Genomic DNA, 25241 nt, shown 5'->3' with positions numbered 1-25241 from the left:
TGAATTCCAATTGTTTATCAGTCAGAGGGGTGAATAAATATCTTCTCTCAATTTGTAGATTGTTATCTTATTCAGATTCTGTCATTCTGCCACACAGATATTTCTGTTTTACAGTAATTGATACATTTAATAATCTTTTATAATCTTATAGTTTAAACTCTTCTGTTTTTTAAAAAAATCTTTTTTCACCCTGTTATCATAGAGATAATTTCCCATGTTTTCTTCTAAGATTTTTTACAGTGTTTTACATTTAGGGCTTTAGTTCATTTTGCAATTAACTTTTTAAAACAAGCTGAAAAGATCTAATCTTTATTTTTTTCACAGAGGGCCGACTGCCCGAGCACTATTTTTTTCTCATTGATTGGCAATATCATCTCTGATAATGCCCACCTCCCATATATTCCATTTCACTGGTCTATTCCAAGTCTAGTACAATATAATTTTAATTACTATAGCTTTATGGTCAGTCTTGCTCTTTCTTGGATATAATATGCATTCTTAGAAAGGTTCTGTTAGAGGTATCTTTTTGTTTGGTGCTAAAAAAAAAGTTCAAAATACTATTCTCAGTAATGTGTATAGGTTTAAAAATGTGCATTCTGGAACTAGACTCCCTGTATTAAATCCTGGCTCTGCTACTTACTATTTGAAAGGGACAAGTTATTGAACTCCTCTGACTGAGTTCTATCCAATGACCTACAGGGCTAATAACAGAACCTATAACTCCTAGATTTGTTTTGAAGCCTAAACAATTTAATACTGTTGAAAGGGTTAAGGCCTACCTCACAGTAGGTACTAAATAACTGTTAGCCATCAGGGTTCCTTTGGTTAAGCAGCATTACCTTTTGCTTTTCTTTGGTCTCATAGATTTCTATAAATGTAAATGATATAAAGGAGATGCAGGAGAATTGTTTTATTTAATGTGCAGGAAAGATTGAGGGCAGGAGGAGAAGGGGACGACAGAGGATGAGATGGTTGGATGGCATCACTGACTCAATGGACACGAGTTTGGGTAAACTCTGGGAGCTGGTGATGGACAGGGAGGCCTGGTGTGCTGTAGTTCATGGGGTCACAGAGAGTCGGACACGACTGAGCGACTGAACTGAAATGAATTTAACATGACTAAATTTAATAACTCATCATATTAAAAGCTAGAGAATAAAAATAAGCCATAGTTTTCTCTCCCTCATTGATAAATGAGTGCTATTCCTGATCTAATAAAAATTCACAATGTAAAATTATTTCCAAAGCAAAGTTACTACCAGAAAAGAAAGCAGTATCTTCCATATAAATTTTTTTAAAGAATATATTTCCCTTCTAAGAATTATGAGAATTGAGGTGAAATAGTCATATAAATTATGGCTCTTGTTAATTTAGCAGACAATATGTGGCTAGAGATCTAGATTTGAAGCTCCATGAAGGTAGGATTTTATTATTTTGAACATAAATGTTTCTTTAACAGATAAAACAACATATGGTAACTAGTAGGCATTAGAAAAGGCAGAGGAACCAGAGATCAAATTGCCAACATCTGCTGGATCATCAAAAAGCAAGAGAGTTCCAGAAAAACATCTATTTCTGCTTTATTGACTATACCAAAGCCTTTGACTGTGTGGATCACAATAAACTGTGGAAAATACTGAAAGAGATGGGAATACCAGACCACCTGACCTGCCTCTTGAGAAACCTGTATGCAGGTCAGGAAGCAACAGTTAGAACTGGACAAGGAACAACAGACTGGTTCCAAATAGGAAAAGTAGTACATCAAGGTTGTATATTATCACCCTGCTTAGTTAACTTATATGCAGAGTACATCATGAGAAACGCTGGGCTGGAAGAAGCACAAGCTGGAATCAAGATTGCCGGGAGAAATATCAATAACCTCAGATATGCAGATGACACCACCCTTATGGCAGAAAGTGAAGAGGAACTCAAAAGCCTCTTGATGAAAGTGAAAGTGGAGAGTGAAAAAGTTGGCTTAAAGCTCAACATTCAGAAAACGAAGATCATGGCATCTGGTCCAGTCACTTCATGGGAAATAGATGGGGAAACAGTGGAAACAGTGTCAGACTTTATTTTTCTGGGCTCCAAAATCACTGCAGATGGTGACTGCAGCCATGAAATTAAAAGACGCTTACTCCTTGGAAGAAAAGTTATGACCAACCTAGATAGCATATTCAAAAGCAGAGACATTATTTTGCCAACAAAGGTTCGTCTAGTCAAGGCTATGGTTTTTCCTGTGGTCATGTATGGATGTGAGAGTTGGACTGTGAAGAAGGCTGAGCGCCAAAGAATTGATGCTTTAGAACTGTGGTGTTGGAGAAGACTCTTGAGAGTCCCACGGACTGCAAGGGATCCAACCAGTCCATTCTGAAGGAGATCAGCCCTGGGATTTCTTTGGAAGGAATGATGCTAAAGCTGAAACTCCAGTACTTTGGCCAACTCATGTGAAGAGTTGACTCATTGGAAAAGACTCTGATGCTGGGAGGGATTGGGGGCAGGAGGAGAAGGGGATGACAGAGGATGAGATGGCTGGATGGCATCACTGACTCGATGGACATGAGTCTGAGTGATCTCTGGGAGTTGGTGATGGACAGGGAGGCCTGGCGTGCTGCGATTCATGGGGTCGCAAAGAGTTGGACACGACTGAGCGACTGAACTGAACTGAACTGAGGCATTCAATAAATATTCGTTGAATGACTAATTTCAATATTATAGGACTTAGTATAATTATTGGATAGGTCTAATAATACAAAAAAAGTTAAATCAGTTTAAATGAATGATTTCTTTTACCAAAAGGTATGCATCAGGAATAGCTAACATTTACTAACGTCTGACTCTAAATGAAATCTCAGACTTTTTTTTTTTTAAACAGAATTTAAATATATTAAAATCACTGAAGGTCAGATCAACATTTTTAGTTCTCCTTTTAACTGTATTTCTTTTTGTATACCACCATTCAGTTGAAGGATTCCCTGGTGGCTCAGATGGTAAAGAGTCTGCCCGCAATGCGGGAGACCCAAGTTCTATCCCTGGGTTGGGAAAATTCTCTGGAGAAGGAAATGGCAACCCATTCCAGTATTCTTGCCTGGAAAATTCCATGGACAGAGGAGCCTGGTGGGCTACAGTTCATAGGGTCGCAAAGAGCTGGACATGACTGAGCAACTTCATTTTCACTTTTATTCAGTTGAAATATGTAAATTGGAATTTTGACAGGAATCTGAAAGCCCACTTACCTTCGTTATCACACCATACTAGAAATTCAAGGACTTGAGCGTTTCCCTTATAGAACATGTACTCGTCTATTAAAAAAGGAGCCACTGATGACAAAGTGGCAATTGCGTGCAGCTGTAGTTCTTCATACTGTGCTGCAGACCATTCAAGTATTTTGTGTTTCTCAGGCCTTTTAACATAGGTAAACAAAGCCAAAATAACTTTGCCATCAATTAATAGCTACGAGAAGGGCAAAAGTACTATGTTAGAAACATAATTAAAACAATTTAAGGAAATTTAATAAAAGATTTCCAATTTGATGTGTTATTGATGATGATTTCAAAATATTTCCTTCCTAAAGATTCCAAGCTATGTTAAGTACCAAAAACTAAAAAACCAAAACCCAAACTCAATAATAACAACAGTTCACTATGATCCCCCTTTCTGGGCTATGCACTCTATGGCTGACAATAATACATAATAAGTAGTAATTTAAAAATCTATATTACTTATATATGCAGTTTCTATAACTGTAGAACTGCTATAACATAGCTCCTGCTTACGATAAAACCACAAGAGTCAAAAATTTGGGACAAATAAGCTGGTGGTTATTTCTGCCTTCCTTGCTTTTCTAAAAAATAAACCTTTTAGAAACTCAATTGTATATTTGAGTTGTATACTTTAAGAAATTGCACACTTCAAGAAATCAATTTTGTCTGAAGTTATGATCATGACTACAGCTAATTTTTAAGCATAGGCAATAGAACTTATACAAATACTCTTATCTAGTTTGTATTGAATCCATGATTTCAATAAAAATAAAAAGTACAATGCTATGATAATATGACAATCAAGTTAATATTATAGTTGATTCTGACTGATACATATTTATAGCTCACAAGATAGTAACACACCATGTGCTATATTCTATTCAATTTTCTTTTCATCTGGCATTGTTCTACAAAGACATTTTCACAACAGCACCTATGAATTTTTCTGAAATTTATATTATTCCACATGGAAAGAGCACAAGATGTAGAACTGAGAAAGCAAAAATAACTATTCTAGCATTGCTATATTAAGTGAGTAATTTTTTTGAAATACTCTGTGAACTGTAAGTAATAGTACACATATTCATTATCATTACCACTACTGAGCCACAAACACAAACATATGACAGAAAAAAAACTGACTGATTCCACTGCTTACATCTGTGCTTTAAGTAACTTAACCATAACCTTTGTGCCATTTGACTCTGTATCTGTCATTTTAATAGTTATATGATACTCCATTGCAATAATAAAACACATTCTATTGATTTTCTATATGACATTTCAGAAAATACATTTAGGTTCTACAGAGTACATGTTTTTGATATGAATAATAGTTATAATTATAAAGACAGGCTTTTTTTTTTTTTTTTTTTAGCATTTTTTGGTATATTCCTCAAAGTGGCATTACCAAAAATTTTTCTTAGCTCTTTTAATCCTCATAATAATTTCATGAGATAGGTATTTTTTCCATTTTGAAATTGAGATAACTGGAATTGAAATAAGCTAAAATACTTATTCAAGATCACATTACTAGAAAGCAAAGAAACTGGAATCTACCTGACTAAAGCTTTAATCACCATACTATACCACTTTTATATTATTACTAATGATGTTAATAGACTGAATGCCCTCCTGGAACTTGAGTTTTAAGACTAAAATGAAATTTCAACTAATGTAGTATTAACTAAACAGATGGAATTGTTAGTAAGTAGTTATTTTTTTCTATTACCTTTTACAAAGCCTTTATCTCAGTCTCACAAGAGACGGAGGAATTGAGCCTCAGAAAGTTCAGGTGACTTTGCCAAGGTCATATAGCAAGTAGGTGATAATCCAGACTGAAATTCATTTCCAGTGTTTTTCAAATTACATCATGCTTTATTTAGGATATAAAGTATTAAGATAATTCATGGGTTTTATATATATATATATATATGAGTCAGTCACTCATATATCCAACTCTTTGTGACCCCATGGACCGCAGCCTGCCAGGCTCCTCTGTCCATGGAATTCTCTAGGCCAGAATACTAGAGTGGGTAGCCATTCTCTTCTCCAGGGGATCTTCCCAACCCAAGGATCAAATGCAGGTCTCCCACATTGCAGGTGGATTCTTTACTGTGTTAGCCACCAGGGAAGGCCGAGTGTATATGTGTGTGTGTGTGTGTGTGTACAAAGAGGTTAGATTTGTGTGGAGAAAAAGCAGGGTCATAGGGCTTGAAATGGGCATCACAGAGATGAGCAATTTCTTCTAGCATTAAATCATCCCTTATTACTATGGTCAGAGAGACTATTAGGCTGGGTGGGCCTATATGGATTGCCTTTCATATTATGTTCTCTTTTTAGCAGCTCTAAATATATAAATAAATATCCCAGGTTCTCCTGCTTTTCCTTGACTTGTTTGATTTTAATTTAGGTAAAATCACTATTCATTAATAGATATGAAAAATTTTGAAAAGGTGAAATTCCAGTGAATAAGAGTTTGTTACTTAGGCAATGGCACCCCACTCCAGTACTCTTGCCTGGAAAATCCCATGGATGGAGGAGCCTGGTAGGCTGTAGTCCATGGGGTCGCTAAGAGTCGGACCTGACTGAGCGACTTCACTTTCACTTTTCACTTTCATGCATTGGAGAAGGAAATGGCAACCCACTCCAGTATTCTTGCCTGGAGAATCCCAGGGGTGGGGAGCCTGGTGGGCTGCCGTCTATGGGGTTGCACAGAGTCGGACATGACTGAAGTGACTTGGTAGTAGTAGTATGGTAAACATATGGGCTGATGAAAGATTTGCAGCTGTGACTTTTAAAAAATTATACTACAAAGTGAGACAATTTAAATTTTTGTTTTGATTACTTTTTACCTGTATAGTAGATAAATCTTTACATAAGATCACAATTATATTAAACAGCAATTTCTTCAACTCAAAATCTTCATAGGAATTAGAAAGCTTAAGACCTTTTACCAAAGGATTTTGACTTTTAACTGTGAGGGAGAAAAAAAGAAAAAGGAAAATAAAAGCTGAAATGATGTATAAGACATATTAAGATAATTATAACTTGAAAATTTTATGGTTTTTACCTTCATTAAATGTTGCAAATAATATCAAATCCCTGGTAAAGCCAGACTCCTAATAAAAATACACAAAAGAAACAGATGGATGAATTAATTATATGGAAATTAGGTTATAGATTCCCATATTTACCTAATATTTAAGTACATTTGTCACATTCTCCTTGTCATTGATTTGAATTCATAAAGCACTAATAATAGGAAGGGATGAAAGCAAGAAAATAAAAGCATATAGCCAGATAAGCCTGTAATTTATTTAATATTAAACTTAATTTTGTAGGTCCTAAGAAATATTTTACATTATTCTATGAATATTTTATAAGATGCTGTTTAAGATTTGTTAAGAACCTTAAAATGTATTACTACAAGTTACTTATGTAATTCATTATCCATAGCTTCAATTGACAAAACAAGGAAAGAAAATAGTTATTTTCAACAGCTTTTCTTCTTAACACCCTCCAGTTCCCCATCCTGACATCAACCACTCTCATATATGAAAGGCTTGGTCAAGAGAAAACAAACAATTCCTATTGAACCCAAAAAGCCCTGAAGAATGACGAGAACTGCAAACATTTCAGCATGAGGGAACTTATGCCTGACAGAGATATTCTAGGTGGACTTTGTACATTAGGAAGAATTTATAAGACAAACTTTGGGCTTTTGAGCTTGCAACTATATATTCCTACTACTTTAAGATCTACCTGTTTTCTTTAAAATGTGAAGATGTTATACCTGTTGATTCACATTCATGGAATTCACCCAAGTGTTTGCAAGGATGCTAATAAGAATTTATTGACTGACCAAGGGCTTCTACAGAAACATAGGTTCACCTACATATTGCAGCCTTGACTAGGAAGCTATGTAGGTAATGAATGAAAAAATGACTTTTAAACTGAGGACAGGCCCTGCACCTTAAAGAGATGCTAAAATTCAGGGTAAACCTGTAATTTTAGTGGTTTGAAGAACCAGAAGACAGAGGCAATCACAGGCAACCTGTGGGATAATATCAAAGAAATTAAACATAAGTATAATCAGTTTCAGAAGGACAGGAGAGAGAGAATGGGGTTGGAAAAATATTTAAAGAATTGTGGTCTCAAATTCTCCAAGTGAAAGTGAAAGTGTTACCTTCTCAGTCCCTTCGACTCTTTGAGACCCATGGACTGTAATCCTCCAGGCTCCTCTGTTCATGGAATTCTCCAGGCAAGAATACTAGAATGGGTAGCCATTCTCTTCTCCAGGGGATCTTCCCAACCCAGAGATTGAACCTGGGTCATCTGCATGGCAGGCAGATTCTTTAGCATCTGAGCCACTGAATCACTGGTTTTTCCTTAAATTTACATATTTGGGAAATTTAAATCAAAGTTAATAAGTAAATTTAAAGGAAATCAACACTGAATATTCATTGGAAAGACTGATGCTGAAGCTGAAGCTCCAATACTTTGGCCACCTGATGCCAGGAGCCATCTCATTGGAAAAGACTCTGATGCTGGGAAAGACTGAAGGCAGGAGGAGCAGGGGATGACAGAGGATAAGATGGTTGGATGGCATCACCAACTGAATGGACATGAGTTTGGGCAAACTCCAGGAGATGGTGAAGGACATGGAAGCCTGGCGTGCTGCAGTCCATGGGGTCGCAGAGTCAGACACTGAACAACAATAACATATTCAGGAAGATCTATGAATCTCAATCTGGGCAAATACAGAGAAAAAAATCGCATCTTGGCACATTATAGTAAAACTGCTGAAAACCAAAAATAGAGTGAAAATCTTGAAAACAGTCAGAGGACAAAGTGATACATTTTACATAGAACAGCAATTTGAAATAATCACTGCTTCTTATGGAAAACAATGGAGGCCAGAAGACAGTGGAATGATATCTTTAAAGTGTTAAAACAGAAGAAAAATTGCATCTAGAATTCCATATTTTGTGAACACAGATGTCAAGAATTAAAGTTAATTAAAGCTATTCTAAGATACAAGAAACTAAGAAAATTTGTTGCTAGCAGTCAGCAGATCTGCATCACAAGGAATGGTGAAGGAAGTTCTTTGGGTGAAAGAAATGATAACAGTTAGAAACTCATATCATCAGGAAGAGATGAAAAACATTATGAATAGTAAATATGTGAGTAAATTATAGTACATGAGGAAGATCTCAGCTGTCCAAAGGGATGTAAAGAAGAATTGGCAGAGTGCAAGTATACTGGTGACCATAATGATATAACCTGGTATTTACAACAAAGTACATAAATATTGGGAAGATCCCCTGGAGAAGGGAAAGGCTACCCACTCCAGTATTCTGGCCTAGAGAATTTCATGGACAGTCCATGGGGTCACTCAAAGAGTCGGACATGACTGAATGACTTTCACTTTCACATAAATGTTACAACACTGTTTAGGACTCCTTCCTCCCCACTACACCCACTGCTTCCACAATTAAAATTAAAATACAATTTGATTTATACTTACAATCATTGGTGCCCCAGGATTTTGAGATATAATTGTTGTGATCACTAATATGTCGTTTCTAAGCTGACGATCATAATGACTAACGCCTCTTATAAACAGATTTTTAAATACTTCCTTCAAAGCCCTAAAAAATAAAATCATATCTTCAAAGCCATATTTCTATGGAAATACTCAAGTATTTCCCACCAAAATCTCCCTTTTTTATTCATTTCAAAATATTTCTAATCTTTTCTCTTTCCAAATCTACCTGTAATTCACTGAGGGAGCAAATAAGAATCTCTCAATCGAGTCTATACATGGTGGTCAAAGTGACTTTTCTAAAATAAAGATTCAGTTACATCATTCTTCTTTCTAAAATTACTTAAAGGCTTTTTCCTTTGTTCTCAGGATAAAGTCCTACCTCTTTACCACGGCTTATCAGGCCTTCCATGCTATGATCCCTGCTAACATTGTTAGCTTCATCTTTCACTATTCTACCCTGTATTTTCTCTCTCACTATATTGAATTTCTTTAAATTTTTCAATTTTGCTAAATTCTGCTTTCCCTTCTCTTCCTCTGTCTAGGATGCTCTCTACATGCAAAACTCTTGTGTTGCTAACTCACATTTAGCATTCAGATACCAGATTAGGGTTTGTTATGAAGTGTTCATTAACTCTCCAAGTACGGGTTAGGTTCCCTGTACAATGGACATTTGTCACTTTATCTTCTAGGACCTGCTTGCTCTTCTTATGATAACAGTATCCTTATTTTTATTTAGGCAGTCACTCTTTCCCCACTTTTGTTTCTTGTGATGCTGCCTTTAACTAAAAGGAAGCTCGTTAAAGCATTCCTTCTTTCTGTCACTAGTAATTCACTCTGGAATGGGCATATGGTCAGCACCAGGTTAGCAGGAACTCAGAAAATTTTTCTTTGAGCTTTTGGAATAGGAAGTCTTCTCTTCTGCTTGGTTTGGGGTTGTAATGATGTGATTCTAGACTTCTTAGGTCTAACCATATGGATCTTGAGACTTAAGCCAACACAGTGGAAAACAGTGAAGAGAGATGAAGAGGGTTCAAGTCCTGATATTTGCTGAGCCTTGAATACAGCTGCACATGAAATCAGTTTTATCCTTGACTCCGTAGTTACATGAACTCATAAATTTCCTATTTGGTTTAAATCAGTTGAGTTAGGGGTTCAGTCACTTGCAAACAAAAATGTACTGATCTACCCTCTTCTGGAGAACATGAGGGACCTTGCAATAATTCTCTTTCATAACGTTTAGTATGCTCTTTTAGTTGCCTATTTACTTGTCTGTCTCTCTTAACGTAATACACGTGCCATGAAAGCCATGGCAGTATAGAGACCATCTCTATACTGTTTCCAGTTGTACTTCCACAGTCTAGTACTGAACTTGGCACAGAGCAGACAGTAATTATTTGATAAATAAATGAATAAGTCTCACTTATTTTATTGCTAATGCTTACTGCAATATCTGGAAGAGAGTAAATACTCAAAAATAGGTTTACTAAATGAACAAATGAGAGAGTCCTTTTAAATATCTAATTTTACTTTATACATACTCAAGGACACAATTTACTTTTGTTAACAAGCTACTTTAAATGTCTTCCACATAGAAAGAAAAGACTTGTTATTATGCAAATACATTTATACCATGGTACAAAAAAAAGTCCTGAAACATAGCTATCACATGAATCAAAAACCTAATTGAACACAAATTTAAACAAAGAGTTTAGTTATGTCACCAGCTATCATTTTAAGGCTAAAAACATTCCTATCTAACCCCATATACTTACAGCAAACATTTCAAGTTACTAAGCTGTTGTATGATTTCTTCTTTTGAAGATTTTTCCAGTAAGTTCCAAAGTATTTCAGATGAACGAAATAAAAGTTGTCCAGAGGGATCTGGGTCATTGAGGTGAGCACAGATTCCACTGGCTGCTTGTGCTTTCACCATTAAAGTACAATTAACTTCTGAAAATAAATTCTAAAATTGTTTTATAGACTCGACATTATTAGATAAAAACAAAAATAGTTGAGAATGAAGGGTTCAGTTATGTACATAATATACAAACCAGAAGTTGAGAGATGTTGCAGAGCTTTAAGTACCCAAAGTTTCTCAACAAGTTGATTTTCAAGCAACTCCAACGACTGGATCATTGTTTTTGCCAGTCCTCCAACTTCAGCCATTTTAATCTTATATGAGGAACTAGCCTGCTGGTAACCTAACAACAATTAGTGAATAATATGTGCAATTATTTCACATAGAAACCATCTACATTAAACAAACAAATGAGTAATTTATCACTAAACAGCAACAACAACAACAAAAATTTTTAAAAAGTATATGGCAAAGGGTTGGACACAATTGAACAACTGAACTGAACTGATATGGCATTTTAAAATGGTATAGCATGGGGCAGGCAAATTTACTCTCTAATAGGCCAGGTAATAAGTATCTTAGGTTTTGTAGCCTATAAGATTTCTCTTTCTTTTTTTTTTTTTTTTTTTTTTTTCTTTTTATTTTTTTTTACTGATGTGGGTGGGGGGCCAGGGGCTGCCACAGGATCAGTAACCACCCACCACACAGGGTCTGTTGCGCCCCTCAAGGGAAGACTGGCCACCAGGAGGCCAATCTGAGATCCCGAGGAGATCCTTCCTCTCTCTCCCCTTTACGAAAGTCACACGTGTGACGACAAGTGCAACCATGCAGAGCTGAGAGAGTAAGATTTCTCTTTCAAATATTCAACACTGCTACCATAGCACGAAAGCAGGTATAAACTGTATAAAAATAAGTGGGCATGGCTGTGTTCCAATAAAAGTTTATTTACAGAGGGCTGGTTTTGGCTCAGGATCCATAGTTTGCTGATCCCTAGTGTAGAATCTGAAATAGGACCACAGTTTTAGAGACATATCTTAAATGCTAAAATGAACATTATTTCTTGTCTCTAGATATACTTTTCCATAAATGAAAATGGCATGATTACAAATACTAAATGTATTCATATTCAAATCAATTCACGACTTTAGTGCTTTCAAGGAACCACAATTATGCAATTTGGTGATGTAATTTGGCAATGAAAATATAATGCTATTCTGATAAATGCTAGTGAAATGTAATGGTATTTTAAGGAAGTATGATTCTTGATGATAACAGCTCCCATGAGCAACACCACCACCTCTCCTTTGACACAACTGCACAGGTGGTTGCCCCACAATCTCTCAACTCAAGAGAGATTAAATACACAGCAGAGGGTACCTGCTTACTTGAGATGCAGCTATTTTCTCTCGTAGTGATATACTATCTACCTCCCTGATTTCTTGACTTTTGAGACCAACTAGATTCTTTGCCATGGTTCTGAGACGTCTGTTATTTCATCTTTATGCATTTGATCTTTAGCCCTGGACATGGCCCTGTCCTTTGCTATGATGGGTTCTCTATGGTATGCCCTAGCTACTCACTTTAGGTATATAAAAAGTATAAAGAGGAAACCAAAAGTTGCATAATTTCATCATTCAGAGATAACAACCTTAACATTCTGGTATATTTTTAATGTATCATATAATTTTAACAATACACTGTATGTAGAATTTTATATTCACTTGTAACCGCTAAACATTTTATTGTAAGCCTTTTCTCATTCTATAAAATATTTTCCCAAATCATGGTTTTATTTGCATAATAGCCTGGTTGCATGCCTGTACTTTATGCTTACTGTATCTTTATATATTTAGTTTACATTTATATAGAAGGATATTGTAATATCAAGGCTCATGAACCTGATTCCTGTCCCCAGGGATATGTCTCATACAATTGCCCTACTGATGACTTTTCAGCTGTGGTCCCAGATATCCAGCTATGCCATCACCTGGAACCAACTGTGTGACAGCCACTGAGAGCACTGCCTAAGGTTTCCAATACTCAGAGCCTGGTTAAATTGAGATCAGCCTCACTTCTCTGCACTTTAACTCCTCTGTCTTATCTTATACATCATTTGTTTCCCTTTTTTTTTTTTCTATCTTAAAAAGACAGTGTATATATTGCCTAGGTTAACCTTATGCTTGTACTCTTAATTCCATCCTCTCATGCTTTGGGAATTTCTTCCTCTCATTTTCCACATACTAGCTTCTTGTTCCTCTGCCTATAGGGGATTTTTCCCCTATCCAAAAAATTATGAACAAAACCAAATATCTTCTTTGATTTTGCTACCAGTTGAGTTGTTCTCCATCTTCCTTCTTTTTCTTCTCCATCTGATCTTGATATGTAAGTCTGCATTCACTGCCTCTATTCTCATAATCCTCTCATTCTTTTGTCTTGTATCTGTCCTATTTATGGCAATAGTTCCACCAAAGATTACTAGAGTTTTCCAGATATCACATCAATTGGTACTTCGACTCTTCAATTACAGAAACCTCTACAGTATTTGACATTAGGACTACTACTTCCTTCATCAAATATTTTATTCACGGGCATACAAGACATGATGATCTTTTGCTTTTCATCCTCCACTTTGAACCTTCTGTCACTGCCAATTTCTTTGGGTCGTTTTTTTCCCCCTGGATCTCAGTATGGGCCCTGTCCATGCTGTTATTCTTGGTTCTTTCCCATGTATGTGTTTTATCTCCTGGAAAAACTCAAGCATCCAGATGGTTTCAATTTTCATCTCTATTTGGGTGAATTCCAAATCTGTATTTCCATTAGTATTCAGTGTCTACTATCTATTAAACATTTCCTCCTGTTTATCTCATTGATAGCTCAAATCTGAGAGCTAATAATCTCTCTACTCATTTCTTCACTTCAGATGTCTTCCCATTTTCCCCTATTCTAAGTAATCTTTTTTTTTCTACCCGAGTCTTATTTTCACCTATCTTAAGGAAAAGAGAACTTTAAAATCTATTTTATATCTTCTCTCCTTTCCTAAACTGATTATAAATTATGGAAACTATGAAGGTAGGAAATATATCCTAAAGTAACATTATATCCTCCATATTGCAAGTGCCCCCTATCTTGATACTACCCATTTCAGTGTGACTCATTTTATCCTTATATATTAAGATCCCTTAGCTGTAACATGCAGAATTCTTTTTCCAGAAGTGGTGGAGAATGTTATTAGCTTTGGGGATCTAGCATTATAAATGTTAGGAAATAATATTATCAACAGTATTAAATTACATTAATAGTAATAATTATAATTAAACTAGTTTGGGTTTAACCTTAAAAATTCTGTTTTTAACATCAGAATATCTAAAGTTGAGAAAAACATAATTTTTTTGTTTAAAATGACTTAAGAGCTTGAGACTGCCAAAAAAGACTGTTTTTGATGTGTTGCATCTATGATCCCCACTCTGTCTTTACAAGTTCAAAGAGAAATGAGAATGTTCTGTTTTATAAAGACACAAGTTATTACTGAAACAGTATTGAAAACTTTACCTGTAATATGCTTTTTTGGTGGTTCTGCATGATAAAAGTCAATAATACACTTACAAATTTGGATCCTCAATTCAGAATTTTGTATTTTCATTAAGTCACCTGTCAGAAAGATGAATGAATGCTATTTAATAACAATGACATATGTTTATTTACAGTTTTAAGGATAAAGTGTTAGTAACGTGATTATTAAAATATCATCATCAGAGATTCAAACTGGTTCATGTAATTTTAAATACATACACACACACAGACAAAACACCCTATCTATCCTTGTACCACCTGGCCAACAATCAACTCAGCCTTTCCTTCCCAAGAAGAAAAGAATGGTAATTAGCAGCTAGAACAAGACTGCCTAAGATTAAATCCTGCTTGACCACTTCAGTTCAGTTCAGTTCAGTCGCTCAGTCGTGTCCAACTCTTTTCGACCCCATGAATCACAGCATGCCAGGCCTCCCTGTCCATCACTAACTCCCAGAGTTCACCCAAACTCATGTCCATTGAGTTGGTGATGCCATCCAGCCATCTCATCCTCTGTCATCCCCTTCTCCTCCTGCCCCCAATCCCTCCCAGCATCAGAGTCTTTTCCAATGAATCAACTCTTCCCATGAGGTGGCCAAAGTACTGGAGTTTCAGCTTTAGTTAGCATCAGTCCTTCCAAAGAACACCCAGGACTGATCTCCTTCAGAATGGACTGGTTGGATCTCCTTGCAGTCCAAGGGACTCTCAAGAGTCTTCTTCAACACCACAGTTCAAAAGCATCAGTTCTTCGGTGCTCAGCTTTCTTCACAGTCCAATTCTCACATCCATACATGGCCACTGGAAAAACCACAGCCTTGACTAGATGGACCTTTGTTGGCAAAGTAATGTCTCTGCTTTTGAATATGCTATCTAGGTTGGCCATAACTTTCCTTCCAAGGAGTAAGCGTCTCTTAATTTCATGGCTGCAGTCACCATCTGCAGTGATTTTGGAGCCCAAAAAAATAAAGTCTGACATGGTTTCCACTGTTTCGCCATTTAGTTGCCATGAAGTGACTGGACCAGATGTCATGATCTTCGTTTTCTGAATGTTGAGCTTTAAACAAATTTTTCACTCTCCTCTTTCATCAAGAGGCTTTTTAGTTCCTCTTCACTTTCTGCCATCCTACTACTTGTATAAACTTGTGTCTCAGTTTTCTCATCCATAAATTGGTATAGAAATAGTTACTACTTTAAAGATTGCTGTGAGAATTAAATGAGTTAGCCTGAGAAAAGGGCTGAGAATTTTCCTCCCTCGCTAGACAGTCAGTAATCTATTGCCTCTAATAATGTATCCTTTGCTTAGAAAAGTTCCAGGTGAGCTCTGCCCCCTCAGTTTAGTGACAGACGGGAAGATAGTGTTTCTAGGCAGTCTTTGTCCTGCTGGTAGTAATTTTATGTTCAAGTTATTGTGGCAGGGATGGAGGATAGGGAAGATTCCTTTTCAGTCATATCTAAAAAACTTCTGAATTGGCTTCAGCCTATACTTCAAACTGGATTGCATTTGCTCTGGTGAAGTCCTCCAAGTATGATCCCTAAGAGAATCTGAAAATGATCAGTGGGATTCTGAAAATGATTCATGCCTTCCGGGCACCTGCAGAACAACTGCAGTCAGGAGTATCAGCTTCAGGATGGAAAAAGATCTGCTTGGATTCTCTGAGGAAAAGAGATAATTAGATGTCCCTTGAAGATCTGTGTTTTGCCTTAGGTCCTGCATAATGTTTATCTCTGAGGGTTGTCAGTGAGTGGGTAAGCAAGTGGACAGGAGGAGGGAGCATGAAGGAGACAGCCTAGCTTTAGGAGAATCTATCTGCAAAAACTAACACTGGAGGAAAAAAAAAGACAGGCTAGAGATTATTCTCTTAATTTTTTGGGACTCTCCTTTGTGGTTGAAAACTATGTTTTGAAACAAATTAGGCAATAGGAACAACTAAACTTTTCCAATAAAACTACCCAAACAAAGTTTATGGGAAATGTTAAGGTTTCTTGTCTGTTTCACTATCATTTTAGTTCCTGTAAGTTCAGATCATCTTTCATGGTTTCCTGTTTTACAATCTCAGGGGAGAGTACCAACTTTTTCCTTTGTGTTTCCAGAATCCTGCTGTTAAGTGGAAAAATATCTATTATTTAGGAGAAAAAGTAATATAATTCACTTTTATAAATAGCACAAGTAGAAACTGGAAATTATTAGTTAAAATGAATATCCTTTTTTCAAAACTTTGTATTACAATTATTTCAGTTTCAACTCATGTTTCCAGCAATTAATAAAGGACAGAACAGCAGCACTTATCATAAGTTATCAGTGAAAGGAGTTCATTTTTTAGCTAAGAGTTCATATTGCCCTCAAATGAGGCAATAACATGCTCTGTGGGCAGGCATTCAACAAACAGCAGACTGACACAGTAAGAAAGGGCTATGTATTTATTATACAAATGCATATTTAAAAGTAATAAGGGCAACAGAGATTTTTTAAAATGTTATCAACCAAACCAAATCTACACATTTTAATCTGTTAATACTATCATATTCTCTTCTGGGTTGGCTTCTCACTGTAAATTTCTATTGATGATAGAGATTCACAGAATTAAAGTTTCCCATTAGTTTCCAACCTGCCTGTTCCTTAAGGTCATCTTATCTAACTCCCCATGTTTATTCTAATATCCTTCTTCACCCACTGTAGGCCACAATAATTCCTCCCAAAGTATCTACAGATGAAGACTATGAAACTTTATTTAGACATAAAAGTGTTAGTGTCTATGTTAAAAATTTTAAATGATACTAGTACTTTACTAGTTTCTGTCATCTTTAAATATGGAACATAATGTTAGGAACATAAATATTCAGTAAATACTTATTTTTAATTTGTATTTCTTTTATTTCTACTATACAAACAAAAACTAAATTAATAAGCCTAAATTTAATTTAGGATTTGTTTTGGGAACATGATGTCATGTCTCAGGGGCTGACTCAAGGAGCCATAGTGTTTGATCTCATTTCTATTATTTTCTTTCTCTAGAAAATTGAGCTATAAGCCAAATATAAACACCTGCCTGTGATTTTTTTATATTTTTGTATACAAAACACAGGCATCTTTATGTATATTATATTAAAGTTCCCAATATTTCAGCATTTTATGATTTTAAATTATTTAATAAATAATTGGGCCCTCAATCAATTCCAGCAATCAATTAGATTCAAACAGTTATTAGAGTTCAAAGATGAAAACCTTTCTGTGATTACTGAGAGGAACATGTACTTCTGATTTACACACACAAAAAAATGTTAAACATTTCAACAAACTAAATACATAACATCAAGACATATAAGCACAAAGAAGTATCTGCCAGTCCTTATAATTAAGGAACAAAAAATCCTATTGGTATCATGAAACACCTGAGTGGAAGATAATACAAAAAATATCACCAAGCACATTATGATTAATCTCCAACCAGAAAACAAGAAAAGAGAAGGATTATTCTTAGTGAAACTTAGTGAAAGAGATATTTCCTTCTTGTCAGTGGTCCAATCATCTTAACTCACCCAAAAGTCCAATTGAATTAGCAGTATCTTCAGCATATGTTATTTCATCTGATGCTTTCTTTTTCAAAAATGGCAAGCTTCAATAAGAATGAAGAATATATGAGTTACGTTTAATGAAGTCCTTCACTGAAGCATCATTTGCAAAATAGAGGAAAATTTCTCTTCTAAAGATTAAAATGAGGATAAATATCCTGTTTCTTTAGTCCTAGAGAATTAACTACCAAAAAAAAAATGTGTTTTTCTAACCAGCTGACCAAAATAAAATACAACAAAATAAAATTGGTTTATAAAAATAAAGAGAGATGGACACAAAAGGCAAGAGTTAAGAAAGCCATCTTTCAATACTACATAAATACAAAACTTAAGAATCCTCTTTCCTCTCTGAGGGTAAGATAATACTATACCCGTACTTCTATCAAAATTAGGAGTACACTAGAAAAGCTGATACAAATCACAGGTCTAGTTTCACCTAAAGCTTCAAGGCTGTTTAGGGGGTTTTTTCCTGAAATTTTGAAACTCCAGTTTATATATCAATGGTCTATTTGTTCTTAAGGGTTGGTGACTTTTTCCTTATTAATTGGATTAGTTACCATCCACAAAATAACGAATATACTTTTTGAGACACTAAAGAATTCAATTTAATAAATATTAATATTAGAATCATATTTCACAACCAATATAACCAAAGTTATTTGAAAATAATTTTATTCACAAATCAGAAAAGATAGGGCATTTGAACCTACATTATTAGTTTGTCAGAGGAGAGATAAAAGTCACTTCCTAAATAAAAAATATGACTATTTCAGCACTTCAGGAGTTCAAAATTTGAACTTTACATGCTATTTAAAGATATTTAATATATCTTATATGTATATAGTATTTTTAAATCATATTTTTTGAGAAAAATTAACCAAGTGGTTGAAAAACAGCACTGGGAACTATCACATATGGAGATACATATATATATATATAGGCCAATTAGAATTAAAAGATATTTCAAGGTTAAACTATGAAAAGGAAAATTTTATAAATGTCATCAAGGTTCATTTTTAGTATTTCTAGGTGTCATTTCTAGAATTTTTCATTTGAAGTAATTTATTACTCAACACCCAGCTCATTGTTGAATCTCTAAAGTGAAAAACTCTAAAATGATTCTTCTTGTCATATTTTTTCCTTTTATTACCAAAGAAAACAACCTAAAGGATAAAGCATCACAAGAGTTTCCCACCAAAAAGGTTATGAAAAAAGTAAGCATTATGCTTCTGGTGCACTGAGAAAAATGAATTACTTAGAGGCCAAAACAGAAGGGCTTGATTTTACTTTTTAAATTTTCAATGTTTTTATATCCCCAAAATGACCTGAAAAGGGAATCAAGTGAGGGTGTGGTATGGAAAAATGCATGATAAAAGGAGAAATTAGGAAATTTTTAAAAAAGAATGTGGACAATTATGAACTATGAAGGTAAGTGAAGAGTGCATTTCTAAAGATTTCTCATATTATGCAATGAAACATTCAGTTACAGCTTTCCTAGAGAACCAATTCTTGGTGGAGTGCTCAAGGAACAGTGATATGGAAAGTAATGCTTGTGAACAAGATTGCATGACCTCAAAATCTGAAACTATTTTACATAATATTATCTCACATCAATATAAAAATAATTTCCAATTCGTATATTACAGTTCCTTGACAGCATCAGAGCAATAATTTATTTATTTATTTTCCATGGTCTCTATTAAAAAGGCATGGTAAGGACTTTCAATAAAGTATTTTCAATCATTTGTTCAGATATCAAAAAACTTAAATGAACTTAGTAAGAAAATTGGAAATATTATTGCTACTAAATCTAAAAGTGAGAGATACACTTACTATGTATAAATACTATTATTTATAATTAAAAGAAACTCACTTTTTAAAGCTAAATTGGTAGAAAGGTTTAGAAGGTTCAATTGTCAAAAAGTTTATCTCTTTTTAAAGAAATTTCCTCTATTGTATTATATTGAAAACTGGGAATATGTATTTTAATATACATCTTGATTAGCAACTATATGGCTGTTCCCCCAAATGGTTGCTGAAACAATAGTACAGAGGATGGAATATATAAATTTTATAATTCTGATCTCTAATATATATTTTGAAAAATAATCCCCCAAATAATTTGGTGATAAATCCTTCTTTATTCAAATTTGGAAGATCAAATAAAACATTTTGACTCTCATATCTTTGAGAGTCAAATATTTTAAAGAGATAGAAAAAACTAGACAGAAATTAGTATTATCCATAAATTTTTTCAAGGATTCTCTAAAAATACTATAACTTCTCATTTACATCTCACATTTCTCATTCACTTGAGGTAACTTATTATGAGAAAACACTTTAGTATACTTGCAGTTTAAGTTCTTGTGGCCAGCAATCTCAGACTACAGTAAAATGGACTACCTTTGAGATATCAGCTGCTGGAATCAAGTGATCAAGTGAAGCTTCCTGAGTTCTATATTGCTTTGCTACACCATAAAGCATAATGTCTTTGTGAGATAAAACATAAAATACTGCATGCGTGCTAATATAAAATAAAGTTTAAAAACTTACCCACATAATTTTATGATATTATATGCAGGTTCTATAAAATGGGGCTGTGTTTTAATTTTTTCTGCACACAGATTCAGAATTTTAAATATCTGTGCTAAATCCCTTAAGGGCTTTAATATTGTTAGTTAAGAAATAAAATTAAGATTTTTATTAACATATTCTTTACAGTATTTCTATCAAGAAAGTCTATAGAACTCCATCTATTTCATTAAACATGGTTGACCCTACTTTAATTACACTAATTTTGAAGTGTAAAGAGAAAAACAGAACCAGTTTTTTAAAGGAATATTATTTAATTGTCTCAGTAACCTCTTATTCAAAATATTTTTTCTCTTCTCACCACATCTTTAGAATCTGATTACCAACTACTACATCACATACTCAGTTGAGCAATAACTTATTATTGGCAATGAGTAATAACACTTTGAAAAAAAATAACTTAATGGCTCAATTATATCCTTCATCTCCACCCAAACATAAAACATACATTGCTCAGGAATAACCAAACCAAACCTACCTTACTTTCCTGCATTATTTTATTAACATTATTCAGTTGCCTTTTCTTGTTTTTAAGGTTTATATTGGTTGAAATTTTATTTAAGACTAGTTTATGAAAGCAAAATGTACCCTTCTAGACCTTCAGGTAAAAGCAACTTTTATTTCATCTGTTTAAAAAACCCAATTGATACATAAACAAATTTCACTTTTTTTTTTTTTTTAAATAGTTAAGGGGACGTGGAAACTGTGACTTGTACTTCTTGACTGAATCTGATCACTTCTAGTCTCTTCTCAGAGAAGCTCTCTAGGAGCTTCTCGGAAAAAGACAGGAGAGCTGGATGTATTAGAAATACAAACTTCCATTAACTTCCTAGGGAAATGACTAAGCTACCTCTCTAACCTATCCTTGCTCTATGTTTTATAAAGTCTAAAGTCAGATTACTAAAGACATTCAGAAACAGAGCCATTTGCCACCAGCTCTCTGGCCTGAAGAAGAAAAAACAATGGAGGTGTCGAGTTACCAGGTTAAGACAGGAAAATAAATCACGTGCTAGTAGACTTTCTTGGCTACAGTAAACAGTGCTTGATATCCACAAGCCCTCAGTAGCTGACTGACCAAACAAATCCATATAAAACAAGGCTAAAATAAGGTGAGAAAAGAGTTAGAGAAAATTATAAGGCACATTTCTCTAAATGGGAGGCTTAAGATGTTTTGAAATATTAAGCTAAATTAGAGACTGGTATTTTCTTTAAAGCTGGTTGGACCACTATTAAAGTTTATTTAGATCAATACCACTGTAATTGTGGTTGTGGACCATGCCAGTTCTGGAACTGTATGTTACCAGTCTATGGAAAAATAACTATAGAAAGTGAGTTTCCTGTGACAATTCTATTGTATTTTACAATAGCATGTATATGCAAAGATTAAAAAAAAAAAACAACCCCCCGGCAGCAAACTGGTTCTGAATCACACATAGTTTTGAAACACACTAGTCTCTATATACTCATGGGGGTATATTCATTGGGAATAACACATTTATAGAATGTTTTGAAGATTATCAAGCAATGCTGGTGTGTTATCTAGTCTTCCTTGTGACCTCATGAGGAGCTGTTATCCCTATTTCATAAGGGTGAAAAAATTAAAAAGTTTATCAACAGTGCAAATACTCAAGTAAATTGGTAGAAACAAGACTTTGACTTGTCCCTCCTAACTACATCTTTTGTCTCTCTGAGTCTATAGAAACTGACACTACACAGTTAATGTTGCATTATACTGTTTCTTCCGCTTTATATTCTCTGGTAAAAATATAATTTTTTAAAAGACATAAAATGTTAGATATTTTCTGTGGTAAACAGAATAATGGCCTGTTCCATGATATCTCAGAGAACGCAATGGCAACCCACTCCAGTACTCTTGCCTGGAAAATCCCATGGACGGAGGAGCCTGGTGGGCTGCAGTCCATGGGGTCGCTAAGAGTCGGACACGACTGACCATCTTCACTTTCACTTTTCACTTTCATGCATTGGAGAAGGAAATGGCAACCCACTCCAGTGTTCTTGCCTGGAGAATCCCAGGGACGGGGGAGCCTGGTGGGCTGCCGTCTATGGGGTCGCACAGAGTCGGACACGACTGAAGTGACTTAGCAGCAGCAGCAGCAGCAGCAACAATGTTATCTACATCCTAACCCCTAGAACTTGTGAATGTTACCTTTCTTACTATATGGCAAAGGGAATTTTCTGATGTGATTAAAAGCCTTGAGATGGGAAAGTTTTCCATGATTATCCAGGTAGGCCAAATACAATCACAGGGTCCTTATAAGGAAAGGAGAGGCAGGAGAGGGTCAGAGAAGTGATGACAAAAGTAGAGGTGAGAGGGGTGGTCCTTTGCTACCTCTAGGGAAGGGCCCAGGAAGCCAAGGAATGCTGGCTGCTTATAGAAGCTGGCAAAGGCAAGGAACGGCATCTCTCCTTGAGCCTTCAGAAGGAGCCAGCCCTGCCAACACCTCTCCTTGAGCCCAGTGAGACTTCCAGACTATAAAACAAAAAATTTATGTGGTTTTAAGGCACTGAGTCTGTGGTAATTTGTTATAGCAGCAATGGGAAACTAACATGTTTCCTAATAAAAATTCTCCCATTTTAGGATAAAGGAAACAAACATACACATACAAGTAAAGGATACAAATCCATTTTGATAACACTGCACCAATTTCTTGACAGATTTAAGTTGTCTTTCTTCCAAATCATCCTGAAACAAATTATCTATTTAGTTGTTTTGTGTTATTCTGTTGAGATTTTTAAAATTTTCCCTTAATGTAAGAAGAAAGTAGACACATTATCAGGTAATTCTTAAATTACTTTATTATAATGTAAGCATTATAAAATGCTCCCTAAAATAGTGAAGGTAAAAATAAACTATATATTCGAATAGGAAATTACAAATCAAAACTAGATTAATATAAAAGCAGTAACTGTTTCCAGAAATATTAATAATACTTGAAGTATGTTGAGCATTTTTCTATGCCAAATACCATTTAGGCAATATATATAGATATCATTTCATTAATCTTCAAAATAACCTTATTAGGAGGGTATTTTTAATACCCTTCTTTTTCGGAACAGGAAACTCAGCTGAAACACTAATTTCTCCAAATCATACAGCTAATAACCGGTGATGTATGAAGTCAGTTTTGACCATCTGACTCCAGAAGTTGTATTTTTAACCTAAAATACACCAAATATAATGGCTCAAACTAAACATCTTCAGTCAATTTAAACAAAACATATACACACACACACATATTTTGGCTACCCTTAATTAACAAGCTATTAGGAGCTCTATGTAGTTGGGTTTCCTTTTTTAAAAACTGTAGACATATTCACAATTAAAAATAACTTTCACAACAATCAGAGCCAACAAAAGAAATTATTCTTATAAAAGGCATTATTTTTATTGTGTTTTTTCTTCTTTCTATGTAAAAGTATAGAAACTAAAAAATGTTAAGACAATGACTAAATTTTTGCACCTGTTAATCACAGGACATTGTTTTTATACCATGATCAGCCCACTTCCCACATACTGAAAGCATGCAATCTTCATCCTGTAATAATTTTCTAGTGTATACTGACTTTTTAGGCATTCAGTCAATTCTTGAATAACATCAGCAGAGTGTCCTATAAACATGTATGTACATGCATTTATTATCCTTTCTGCCAAAGCCTAAACTCTCAGTTTTGAGTCTTGTATCTTTATTTCCATTACATTCTGTATGAGAGTTCTCTCAAAATAAATTACTTATGACTGTGTATGAGTATCTACATATCCTAATTTCATATCAGAAAATTTTTAAGTACTATATCATGATACATGTTTCCTACCCTTGCGCCCACATCCTACTTGGTAATAAGCATGAACAAAGGCTAGATGAGTCAAATCTACTCTTATGATTTCTGTTTATATTCATCTGTATAACATATGTATATATTATATTCATATATATGTACCTACCAGGTTAAATATATTCATACTAAATTTAAACAGAAGAGATATACTGTTTGAAATGTTGTCAATGAAAGGAGAAATGGGACTTATATTTAGGGGAGTACATATTACCTTTCAGGGTAATCACAGTTTCTAAGTGAAATGGAGAAATTTTCTCCCAAAGCTTACTTTACCAGTCTCTTCGAAGAGTTTGATGACACGATTTAGGTCCATAGACTTGAAGGCACCCTAAAAACACAATTCACAGTATTCTGTATCATGAGAATCAAGAAATCACATCAAACACATTATTTTTATATGGTATTATCTCTTAGCAACTTAAAAATACCTTATGACAAAAAGAGTGAGGGGAGAATGAAAAGCAGCTGAGACTTATAGGAGTAAATAAATTTTGGAGTTCAAAAAAAAAACCCTCTTGAATTTTGGTATTATTTTAGAGTCTCAATGTCTTTAAATTTCAATAGTTCCAAAAGGCCCAAGAGAGCATCTGGAATAACAGCACTTCCATGCCTTGAGAAATAAAGTGATTTCATACGTATTATACATCTCATGGATACGCATCGTATACACTGAGTTTGCCTATGCAGATATACCTAAGACTAGCTTCTAAACTATAGGTAGGAGACCACCTTCCTGAACTAGGTATCCCTTCTCCCAGCAGTCTTAAATCACCCATATTAGAAAACAGGAACTGCCAAGTTCCACAGATTTTACATCTTAAAGATTTATTGAGCCCACTCCATCATTTAAAAAAATTTTTTTATTGGAATAGAGATGCTTTACAATGATGGCATTGTTTTGTTCCTTTTATGGCTGAGTGATATTCCATTGTATATATGTACCACATTTTCTTTATCCATTCATCTGTCAATGGACATTCAGGTT

At 34.7% G+C, this 25241-nt stretch overlaps 1 protein-coding gene and 1 non-coding gene across 16 annotated transcripts in view; both read right to left on the bottom strand.

Annotated features, from left to right (window-relative positions):
• Positions 1–25241, bottom strand: part of CFAP69 (cilia and flagella associated protein 69) — a 79763-nt gene that overhangs the window by 45694 nt on the left and 8828 nt on the right. For 11 of the 15 annotated variants that reach the window (XM_044946762.2, XM_044946761.2, XM_044946760.2 and 8 more), the window contains exons 2-12: positions 24525–24584; positions 23037–23102; positions 20360–20469; positions 17774–17850; positions 14219–14317; positions 10863–11012; positions 10584–10761; positions 8791–8914; positions 6334–6382; positions 6116–6237; positions 3234–3450 (exon numbers count right to left, since the gene is read on the bottom strand). In XM_044946762.2, coding sequence (XP_044802697.2) covers positions 3234–3450; positions 6116–6237; positions 6334–6382; positions 8791–8914; positions 10584–10761; positions 10863–11012; positions 14219–14317; positions 17774–17850; positions 20360–20469; positions 23037–23102; positions 24525–24584 — 1252 coding nt within the window. The other 4 variants (XM_044946763.2, XM_044946764.2, XM_025291314.3 and 1 more) reach the window with 4 other exon arrangements.
• LOC123466123 lies at positions 11379–11512 on the bottom strand. Its single transcript, XR_006641358.1, has one exon. It is a non-coding gene; the product is annotated as a small nucleolar RNA SNORA64/SNORA10 family (small nucleolar RNA).

Source organism: Bubalus bubalis, chromosome 8 (genome assembly GCF_019923935.1).
Source record: "Bubalus bubalis isolate 160015118507 breed Murrah chromosome 8, NDDB_SH_1, whole genome shotgun sequence".
Lineage (NCBI taxonomy): Eukaryota > Metazoa > Chordata > Mammalia > Artiodactyla > Bovidae > Bubalus > Bubalus bubalis.
The sequence above is the reverse complement of the archived record's forward strand: the minus strand, read 5'-3'. Positions and strand labels throughout refer to the sequence as shown.